General features: G+C 48.4%; 2 protein-coding genes across 2 annotated transcripts in view; both read right to left on the bottom strand.

The window, feature by feature from the left end:
* Positions 1 to 3275: 3275 nt before the first annotated feature.
* Positions 3276 to 4095, bottom strand: LOC123090798 (uncharacterized protein C6G9.01c). Its single transcript, XM_044512138.1, has one exon. It carries the CDS (start codon positions 3941 to 3943, stop codon positions 3413 to 3415), a length of 531 nt encoding a protein of 176 aa, XP_044368073.1. The 5' UTR covers positions 3944 to 4095; the 3' UTR covers positions 3276 to 3412.
* A 914-nt stretch (positions 4096 to 5009) lies between these two features.
* LOC123090797 (uncharacterized) overlaps positions 5010 to 11528 on the bottom strand; it is a 25384-nt gene continuing 18865 nt past the window's right edge. The window contains exons 5-6 of the mRNA XM_044512137.1: positions 5404 to 5512; positions 5010 to 5309 (exon numbers count right to left, since the gene is read on the bottom strand). Coding sequence (XP_044368072.1) covers positions 5228 to 5309; positions 5404 to 5512 — 191 coding nt within the window. The 3' untranslated portion in view covers positions 5010 to 5227. The remainder of the gene's footprint in view (positions 5310 to 5403; positions 5513 to 11528) is intronic.

Below are 11528 nucleotides of genomic sequence, written 5' to 3'. Positions count from 1 at the left end.
CTTTTGCAATGAAGAAAGAAAAAACATTGGTTGCTCTTGACAAAAGGCTCGAGTTTGTTGTCCACAAACATGTACTAGTACCTAAAAGAGGATTCTTGTTTCATTTAGTTTGGGTTGGCAATGAAGCGAACGTAACACTATGAAACACTTTGATAGTAATAATATGATATACCAGATCATAAGTATTTTATAGGGCTCAATAGGCGTATCTGGACGAGATCAATCCAACTCCAGTCAGCATATAATGTAAGCAAGTTCATGATGCTCCAGCAAATGACGAGTGGGCTACCAATTCTCAACGCTTATCACAAAAACTAGGCAGCGTCGTGAAACAAGTAGCCTTTTTACGGACAATAGGAGCAAAGCTCCCAATTTCCTGTATCAATGAAACTGAAACACAGAGTTCTGTCAAATACTGAAAGTACCAGCGACACCAACAACCTTAACAAAAGCAACTTCTATAGCTAATTTGGGAACAGAAACAGCCATACAGGAACCATCACTAATGATACACAAACTGATATTCTGCAGCTCAATATGATTTCCAAACAAGACCATCAGCCGGTAATGTGAAAATATAAACTGCAAACGAAGTTAGAAATGTAACTTTTACATATTTGTTGATGCATTTAGGCATGGTGAATGTAATCTGTTCACATCAGAATGATATATTTATTTCTTGTACTAAATCTTATTGTATCATCATATTTTTCCAAAATTGTTCTAATCGGTGTACTTGTATCTATTAGGACATCAATTTCCAGAGATAACACTAGAAACAATTTTTAGAATAAATTTTCATTATCTATGTATATTCTTATTTTCAAAAATGAAGGGTAAAGGAGTAAGATGAGGTACCTAACATTGAAGATGACACTTATGCACACCTAGTGCCATCTGTACATTTTTCTGAAGGCATTGAGGCATTAGATTGTGTAGTGCTGGGAGCAGATGTGAACAACAAATGGCTATCAATAACATCGAATACATAAACATGCGATTGCTAGCGAGAATAGTGTCTGCATGCTTTATATTTCAGTTTACTCTCCATGTATTCTCCCTCAACCCCTCTTCCAATATCCACTTTCCTCACGAGCTAATCCTTTACCTCAACCTAGAAACATAGTGAGACGAGCAGAAATGAACCAATAGGGCTGGGATGCATAGGGACATCTTCTACATCATGCTCCCTTGCGAGCACATCATCGGGCATTTGGAAAACCCAATGGTCTAGCCCAACTCCAAGTCCAATACACTGTGATTGCATATGTCTAGCTTAGGGAGGCACGATCATCGCAGCAACGCTTGCCCATGACCAGGTTCAGTGGTAGAACGTTCATTGTCGGCGCTTCTCCTTCGTTGTTGACACATGCTGTCACAGATGCTCCCTCACTAAGTGTCTGTATGGCACTTGTTTAGATGCGGGATAATGTAATTTGGCCTTTTGGGGTGTAATATGGCAGGGTTCAAAACAAGTGGCAAAACACTGGAGGCACCTTTAATTTGCATATTCATAAGGACAAGTTCCTCTGGTGTTGAAGGGGGAAAAACACTGGCCCGAAAAGGATTGGATTTGTCCACAAACATGCATTATTAAAGGGGACATTACTGTTTCATTCAGGCATTTAGATAATGTCTAGCTATGAAACACTCTTGATGGCAAAATATTGGTATACAGAGCATATGTATTTTAGCTAGGACTCAGGAGGCATAGGCAGTGAGATGTGAGTTACCAACTCACAACAGCTATCACAACTAGGCAACATTAGAAAACAATTACTCCCAACAGCTATTTTGTTTGACTATAGGAGCAGAGGTCCCAGTTTAATTTCTCAATGGAACTGAAGCATGGGATTCCGAAAGTAACAGCAGACAGAATAATACTAGCTACTTTTGGAAACAATCATACAGTTACCTCACTACAAAATTATAGAAACCAGAAATAAACCTCGATATTCTGCAGCTTCAGATGGTTTCCAAACAAGACCATCAGCTGTCAATGCGAAGATATAAGCCGCAACTTGCAGCAGCCGCTTTGCCCCTTGGCGCTGTCTATCGCGCAAACCTGCTCTCCGAAGTCCAACCCAGCATGATAACCAGTGAGCCATCTGCACAATTGGATCATACAGAAAGATATTTCTAAAACAAGCGTTCCTGTTTTTCCACAAGGACCAAAGCAGCGCCATGATCCCTACCTGCCACTAAGTTACACATCTTACCATTAAAACAGCTACCCACCTACGGAGCTAAAGAACTGTGGGTCTAGTTGCATCAATCTTCAAAGCATAATTAATCACATTCCAAACATATCTAGCCATACTAGTATACAATGTAAGAAAAAGGTGATCTAGGGTCTCCTCTTCGCTACAGACCATACTCATCACTGTCCTAGTTGAAATGCTATATCAAAGAACCAGCCAAATAAAAACTCTGGTTTTCAAAGACACTTCAACAAGCCACAGTTTTTTATATGGACATCTTAGCTTGGCTAATTTCAGGGGCAAATACTTAGCCAGGTCTGCTGAGCATCCATCTACACCTATCCTCCTCCTTTAACAGACCCACACTATCACACATCATGGTTTTCGAGTCTATGAGTTGTTCTGGGGTAGCGACTCGGAAAAAGTCGAGCCGCAGTTGCGACTAGTCGCGACTGAGTCATGAGTCGACATTTTTTTGCGACTCATCGACTAGTCACGCGACTCAAAAACCATGTCACACATCATCCCATATAAAAATATTCTTCCAAAACCTAGTTTTGAGACAATACCCGACTATTTTTCTACAAGCCTATAACAACGTCTCCCACTGTCAGGTCTCCATGAAGGAAACGAGATTGAGCAGCCTTAAATTGAACTTGTGCTAGATTGGCCTGCCTAACATATTATTTCCAAGAATTAAACTCTGCAACAGTTCCTTCTCATTTTCTAACTTCCATGTCCATTTACTTAACAAAAAACAACATTCTTAACCTCGAGATCCACTACTCCAGACCCACTTGATCCAAAGGCTGGCCAGTTGACTAAGTGGTGTTTCTATCTCCCCTGATCATCACCCCACAATAATCTCTTCCTAAAAATATATATTTTCTTACAAGGCCCTTTAGGCAACTCGAACATTGACCTCAAATAAAAATCCACATTGCTCATGCAATACCTCAACAAGATCAAATTTCACCCATAAGAAAGAACTTTACTCGAAACAGGTAGGCTTTTCTAAAAGAAATGTTGAAACAAGTAACTGGTTGAGCTAGAAAGACATGTAATCTTGAGCTCTTGTATAAAACTGAAATTCCATTTCATCGGATCACACGTCTAAGCACATAGTCATCAAATCAACCAGGCATTACAACAAACACCACTGCGACGTAACCCGATTACATCACCTCAGGCACGGAGGACCCCTGAAGGGCTCAGAAGCAGCAGTCGCAGTCGAAGGGGCAGAGGGCGGTGCCGCCGGCGTCGGCCTTGCCGAACCCGAGCTCGTCGGCGGAGTATATGGTGAGCCCGTCATTGGTGCGCCGCCGCGGCCGCTTCTCCTCGACCTCATCATCGTGGCCGGGCTCCCAGCCTCTGCCCCCAGTCTCCTTCTTGCTCTTCTTCTTACTAGCCCCCTCGGCCTTGCCCTTCCTGGGCTTCTTGCCCCCCTCGGACCCCTCCTCATCCTCCTCCTGCTCCTGCAGCTTGCGCTTCTTGGTGGCCTCGAAGATCTCGTCGATCTCGTTGCTCTCCTTCTGCTTCTTCGTCTTCTTGGCAGAGACCTCCTTCTGCTCCTTCGGCTTCTTGGCAGAGGCCTCCTTGCCCTCCTTCTGCTTCTTCGGTTTTGGCTTCTTGGCCGCCACCGCCGTCTCTCGCTCCTCGACGGGTTTCTGAGGTTTGGGCTTCTTGGCGTCGACGGAGGGGTTAGGGGCGGAGAGCTTCTTCTTTTGGGACTTGGTGGCCATTGGAGGATGCCGGCCAGAGGAGAGGAGGACCGGAGCCGATGGGGTTCTTGGGGGTGGCGGCGCGGGGGCAAGGGTTTGGGTAAACGGCGAGCGGATACAGGAGAGAGACAGGGGAAGAAGAAGAAGGTGGGTCGAGCAAGACCTCGGGCTTTGGGTTGGGTTGGCCCGATCGGCCCAACCCAGGAACGTTCGCACATCGCCTTAATAAGGCCCGTTTGGAAGCGAGATTAATGACCCCTAAAAAAGGGAAGCCAGATTAATTTTCTCCTGTTAGCAAAGTGCCCGTGCCCCCCTCAAAAAAAAAAAAGCAAAGTGCCCGTGCTCTTTCTCAAAAAAAAAAGGGGGCCCTGCCTCTTCTTTTTTCTATCATAAAGGGCTGAAACCTATATATTAAATATCATACTCCATCCGTCTCACAATATAAGAGCATTTTTGACACTACAAAAATGCTCTTATATTATATTATGAGACAGAGGGAGTAGGTACTTAAAAACACATTCATACAAAAAGATAAAATTACATTGAAATATTTGAAGGTGCCAAAGTCATGTTCTTTTGCGCGCCGTGAGCATAGCTCAAAATGCCTGTGCTTCCTCCCCAAAAGCAAGGAAAAGTGTCAACACATTCAAAATGGACCAATACATATTCACAAACTTGAAATAGAGTTTGGTACGTATATATCAAAAAGGATATCGGAAGTGTGTTAAGATGGGGTGAGAAGGGATGCGGCTGGTCCAGAGAGACGGGATCTTTTTTGCATATAGGAGTGGATGAGACCTTTTTGCAAACATGCCACACACCATCATCACCATTCATGCAGGCCGGTTTCACATTCAATTCAGTGTAAAATTCGGCAAAGATTCATAAGAAGTGTGAAAGTACCAGTACAATTCACATGAACCATCTGAAGAATTTGAAATTTCTTGTCAGATGGCCATACAGTGAACAGCTAGTTGGAGTATATATGTGAAGAGAAGGCAGTTCCCAGCTAAGCCAAATCAGTCCGGGGAGACTCCGGCATACAACAAACATGTGGAGCAGAGCCCCCCTATATCACTCCAGAGACTTTGAGACATGACAAGCATATATTTGCCCCCGTTATTCATACACGACGAGAGAAATCATTATCATTTCAGAAGTTACAGCACATCTGACCAACGAATAGTTCTCTGATAGACCATATCACACAACACATATGTACAGTTGACGCGATGAGTTTGTATTTACAATTTGCGGACCGTTGCGTGTGATCATGACGCCACTAATTCACTGGCACTTGGCACCTTACAATGCCTTCATGATAAATTTGGTGGAGACGACAGCTCCTTTGGCTGCCATTTTCAGGACAGCACGACTCCTGTACAGCCTGCATCCAACCGCAAAATAAAAATCAGAATGACTCGGTTTTCACTTGTAAGTTGTAACGCCGACATACAAATTTCGCAAGACGAGAGCTTTACCCTGCTATTGTGATACCCCAAGTTGCCAGTATGTAAATCACCTTTCCAGCCTCCCAGAAACTTATCCATTTCTTCCGGTCTGTCATGCTGCTCAATGCCGTTGCAACAGCTGCTTACAAATTATAAGTTAGAATCTATATCAAAGTCAAACAAAAATGTACCTGAAATGTGTAGTGATATATAGTAAAGCTAATGTCAGAGAAACATTTGTTCTACTCTGAAATAAAGAATGCCGGAGAACAAGGGCAGAATAAACTACTCCCTCCGATCCAAAATAAGTGTTGTAGTTTTGAACTAAGGTTAGTTCAATCTTAGTTCAAAACTACGACACTTATTATGGATCGGAGGGAGTATTATTTAACCTCAATCGAAGTAAAGGATACTTCAAATAATGGCTAACTAGTCCGAGTCTCTAAGATAGCACCAGATGTGATAGTTGGTAATCTCTATGATGTGGTGACCCAAGAGATCCTCAGGTAATTAAGAAGATAATACATGCAACAATTGTAGTAGAATAGAAAATTGCACAGACCCATCATGAGTTCATGACATAGCAGTGAGTTGTTAATCTCCACATTGTGGCAAACTACATGTGAAAACAGAAACAAAAAGGACTACTGAGAGTTGGATGCACTGGGTGTCGTGGTTCTAAGCCTGACAGTAGAGTGGGGGGTAGGTATGGAGAGGCAAGGTCCTAGCTATGGAGAGGTTGTAAGCACAAAGGATGTACGAGTTCAGGCCCTTCTCGGAAGAAGTAACAGCCCTACGTCTCGGAGCCCGGAGGCGGTCGAGTGGATTATGAATGTATGAATTACAAGGTGCCGAACCCCTCTGCTTGTGGAGGGGGGTGGCTTATATAGAGTGCGCCAGGACCCCAGCCAGCTCACGTAGGAGAGGGTTTAAGGTGAGTTAAGTCTGGGGCGTTACTGGTAACGCCCCACATAAAGTGCCTTTACTATCATAAAGACTACTTGATTACAGGCCGTTGCAGTGCAGAGTGCCTCTTGACCTCCTGGTGGTCGAGTGAGTCTTCGTGGTCGAGTCCTTCAGGCCAGTCGAGTGAATCCTCGTTGGTCGACTGGAAGGCGACCTCTTCTAAGGATGTCCTAGGGTAAGTTACTTGGATCAGGTCCATGATTCTACCCTAGGTACACAACCCCATCATTAGCCCCCGAATGGATTGAGGCCTCGAGTGAAGAAGGAGTTGATGTCGTTTCCGATTGACCTTTGCGCTCTAGTTGTGCGCCGTTCTGGACCAAAGAATCTCTTCGTTGACAGGGAGCAATTTGCCTTCAGTCGACTCGATCCATTCTGTTTTTGCGTCGAGTGATCTTTCGGGCTTCGACGATCTCCGAGCGACGGATCGCCGGAAACACCGCGTCTGACAGACTGATTTGTTGCTCGCGGATTCCGCGGGATGCGAAATTTGGGGGCGCGCGCGAAGCGGGGCGGACCGCGGCGTTCGGATGGGACGGGGCATAGACGCCTCGATCTCCGCGCCGCCTTTTTCGCCACGTATCCAGCCTGCATAACTGCTCTCAGATATGATTAGATCGACCGGGCCCACATGTCAGCCACTCGGAAGGGACCTTATAAATGCGCCCGGCGAGGATTTCTGTGCTGCGCCCCAGCATTCTCCCTCTCTCTCTGCTTCCTTCTTCCCAGCTCAGCGTGCTCGCTCTCGCCCCCGCACCACTTCCCTTCGCGCATCTCTCCGGCGACCATGGCCAAGGAGAAGACGGCGGCGCTGGAGCGCGCCAAGAAGGCGTCGGCGTCGGAGAAGGCAAAGGGGAGATCCACCAGCCGCGGAGGGTCCTCGTCCAGATCTCGCCTGCCGAAGGGCTGGGTCCAAGGAGACTGGATCCAGTCGACCATCACAGAGAAGGACCTCCTCGACATGGCCAACGAGGGCTTGATCCCTCACGGAGCTGCGAGGTTGCCGGGGAAGGAGTGGCAGCCACAGCCAGAAGAGGGTGAGTGTGTGCTTTTGGCCACTCATGTTGATCGTGGGTTTTCCTTGCCGCCGAGTATTTTCTTTCGTGGCTTTTTGAACTTCTTCGGAGCGCAGCTCCACCACTTTACCCCAAACTCCATTGCCTATCTTGCTGCGTTCGTGTCCATGTGTGAGGGCTTCTTGGGCTGTCGACCGCACTGGGGTTTGTTCAAACATATATTCACGTGTCGATCTCAGACCGTGAAGAAGGCGAGCCCCGGTGATGAGAGAACCCGAGTCGTCCAAATGTGCGGGGGCCTGGGGATTCAGGTGAGGAATAAGAGCACCTTCCCGCCCATGACCTTTCCCGAGTCCGTTAGAGGCTGGCAGTCGACTTGGTTCTACTGCCAGGTCCAGTCGACGCCAGGGCAGTCGAGTGGACTCCCTCCGTTCATCATGGACCGAGTGAGCAAGCCTTCCCCTTTGAAGCTGATTCCGGAGGAGAGAGCCGACGTGAAGATGTTGATGGAGCGCGTGGTGCAGTTGGTTCGGGAGGGAGTGACAGGCATGGACCTCTTGGAGGTTTTCCTCAGGCGTCGCATCCAGCCTCTCCAGTTCCGGAGCCACTGCATGTGGTTGTACTGTGGGACCGAAGACGAGACCAGAGTCCATCCAGAAGCAGTCGACGATGTCACTCTGGAAAGATGGATGGCGGCCGTCACCGGAAACAAGGACAACCCGCGCGGAGCCAGAAGGGTTCCTCCACTCGACCACAACAGCGACTCAGACAAGGTACACTTGCTCTGCTCTCCACTGTGCCCTCGTCGTATTTATTTCTGTTAATCCTGCCGACTGGTTGACTGATTCTTGTCTGGGTATTTGTTAGGCCCTCACCGAGCTGTACTCGATGCCCAATGGGGCACAAGCTTCGACTGAGGAGGGCGAGGCGAGCGGAGGCGAGAGCCAGGAAGAGGAGGAATGGGACTCGGATGTCGCAGAGGACGATGACGACGATGATGATGATGTCGATGATGAAGACGACGTCGAGGACGAGGAAGAGGAGGAGGAGGAGGTCGTGCCACCGCGCTCGGAAAGGCGGTCGAAGCTCGTCCACGACCCTTCGACTGAACGTGGCAAGGGGGTTGCGACGCAGTCGACCAAGCGCCCTAGGACCACCTCTCCAGCGCCGACTGAAAAGGCGCCGAAGCAGCCCAGGGCGGCCTCGTCGAAGCCGATCAAACTCTTGCCGAAGATGAAGGTGTCCATCCCTACCATATCAGGGTAACCGTGCTGCTCATATTTTCTTATTCCGTGTGAACTTTATTTCTGGTCGACGCTGAAGTTAGTCGACTGATCCTTTGGAGTTGCAGTGCTGCTACTTCTGAGACCTCGGCCCGGGCCGATGACCATGAGATGGAGGATGCGGCAACTTCGAACCCAGGTACTGTATTCTTAACACCGTTTTTAGTCGACTGACTCGCGATCTCTGATCCTGATCCTTCTCCGCAGCTCCACCCAACACTGTTATCGATCTCCCTGACGACGACGAGGATGAAGAACCACTGACACGCAGGAGGAGTCGGAAAGCGACCACCAGTAAGGTACCTCAGGATGTGACGGCGCCTGAGATTCTGACTGTGGAGGAAGGGCACACCACTCGACACCAGGTGTCCTTCGCAAATCCACTGACGAGTGCTCAGCAACCCTCCCTCTTTACGACGCACCACGTCCCAGAGGACCAAGCTGGCGCAGCGAAGGAGGCAATACGCCAGGCGGGACTCATGATGGAGCAGCTGAAGACCATCCGGGACGCGAGCCAGGCAGCTTATGACGCCAGTTCTGCCCTCCAAAGCAATGTCCAGGTCAGTCGACCGTTGTTTGTTCTGTTGGATATGCTACCAAAAACTTTTCTTTTCCGGAATTTATATTAGTCACCCACTGGGTGTGTCGAATAAACTCCGTGTTAGCGGGGGCACGCTGAGTGCACCCGCTGGGTGTAGTCCCCAAGGCTAAGGTCGACTGCTGGCAGTCGGCCTTAGGCTTTATGATGTCAATCTTTCTGTCAGTCGACTGGTCGACTGGATTTCACAAACCGGTGGGGGCACGCTGAGTGCACCCACTGGGTGTAGCCCCCAAGGCTAAGGTCGACTGCTGGCAGTCGGCCTTAGGCTTTATAATGTCAATCTTTCTGTCAGTCGACTGGTCGACTGGATTTCACAAACCGGTGGGGGCACGCTGAGTGCACCCACTGGGTGTAGTCCCCGAGACTGTGGTCGACTGCTTGCAGTTGATCACAGTCTTAGAGAATGCATCTCGCACACTTTTTTTTTTTGAGGTCGACTGGTCGACTTTGTCTTCAACAGGATTAGTGGGGGCACGCTGAGTGCACCCACTGGGTGTAGTCCCCGAGACTACGGTCGAATGCTTGTATTCGGCTGTAATCTTAGAAACGTGTGTTTTTCCCTTTTTCACTCGGAAGTGAATCATATTTGACATTTAGTCGATTGGTTCTTCACAGAACTCCTGTGATCTTGTGGCTCGCTACTCAGAGCTGGAACAAAAACATACTCAAGTCGAGCTGAGCTTGAAGCTGGTTCAGGAGAAGCTGACAAAGGCAAAGGAGGAGACCGAAGGTATGTTTGGTGAGACCCTGACGACTGCTTTTCCCCTTGCTTGTTTCAGCATCTGATCTTGCTGTAACTTGCAGGTAAGGTAAGGGAGGCCCAGCAGAAGAAATACCTTGAGCTAGCTGAGAAGATCAAGCTTGCTGACGAGAAGTTAGCTTCAGTCACCAAGCTCGAACAAGACAATACCAATCTGAAAGCTGCTCTTGGGATTGCCAACAAGGAGGTCAGTCGACTGAAAACTGACAAAGCTGCCCTGACCGACCGAGTCAGCAAATTGACTGAGAAGAAAACTGAACTGGAGGCCTTCCTGAGTGGCCTTGCCAAGAAGTTGTTTCTTATGCTTGAAGGTAAACCTCTATGCTTGGCAGACATTTCCAATTGTGATTTTTCCATTCGACCATCCTCTTGACTTAGTGACCACCCTTGCAGAATTTTGTCAAAATTTTGAAGAAGAAACTAGCCGGCTGGAGCCAAACCTCGACCCCGTCAATTCTCCGGTGAACGACGAAGTTGCCATGGAAGTTTTCCGACTGGAGTCTCGTGTTGCAACTGTCGTGGACTATCTCGCAAGGCTGAAGGCCGCCACATCTCGCATCGACTCGACGCTCTGGCCTGAGGAGACACTTCAGAATGACCTTGAGTCGCTGATGGCCCGCTTGAACACGATCCCTGGTCGAGTGCAGGAGTGGAAGAAGTCTTCGGCTCGGTGTGGTGCAGATGTCGCTCTGTGTCTGGCCCGAGTCCACTGCAAAGATGCACGAGAGGAGAAGCTGGCGGCCCTTCGGGTGGCCAATACCAAGAAGCACGACTTCAGGTCCTTTATGGAGACTTTCCTCGCAGCTGCCACTCGGATCGCCGACGGAATTGACCTTGATGAATTTGTTGCACCTTCCAGCCCTCCACAGGAGGGGTAAAAAACTTCTTCTGGCTCGACGCTTTAAATTTGCCTCGGTATGCCGAGTGAAATTGTAACCGACAAACCTTAACGGGCTTGACGCCTGAGCACTTTCGGTTCCTTTAGATATCGATTCAAACTTGAATTTGGCGCTTGAATATGATTGCCTTCGGCTCGGAATGTCTTTTGCAGGTTCAAAGCAAGGTGCCTGTACTGCAATCGACTTATTCTTTAGTCCACTTAGGCGAGCACTGGGCTGCAGCTAAGCCCCCCGAGTGAGAGGGTTGCTCTCCACTCGGCAGGGTTTTTATACCTTAGGCGGGCACAGGGCTGCAGCTAAGCCTCCGAGTGAGAGGGTTGCTCTTCACTCGGTAGGATTTTTATAACTTAGGCGAGCACAGGGCTGCAGCTAAGCCCCCGAGTGAGAGGATTGCTCTTCACTCGGTAGGATTTTTATAACTTAGGCGAGCACGAGGCTGCAGCTAAGCCTCCGAGTGGAAGGCTGGCTTACCACTCGGTAGGATTTTGATAACTTAGGCGAGCACGAGGTTGCAGCTAAGCCTCCGAGTGAGAGGATTGCTCTTCACTCGGTAGGATTTTTATAACTTAGGCGAGCACAGGGCTGCAGCTAAGCCCCCGAGTGAGAGGATTGCTCTTCACTCGGTAGGAT

The sequence above is a fragment of the Triticum aestivum genome, chromosome 4B, assembly GCF_018294505.1.
Source record: "Triticum aestivum cultivar Chinese Spring chromosome 4B, IWGSC CS RefSeq v2.1, whole genome shotgun sequence".
Lineage (NCBI taxonomy): Eukaryota > Viridiplantae > Streptophyta > Magnoliopsida > Poales > Poaceae > Triticum > Triticum aestivum.
This window is presented reverse-complemented; position numbering and strand designations above follow the sequence as displayed.

Coding starts and splice junctions, on each gene's coding strand:
- LOC123090798 (XM_044512138.1), bottom strand. CDS start 3,943: ATGGCCACCAAGTCCCAAAAGAAGAAGCTCTCCGCCCCTAACCCCTCC.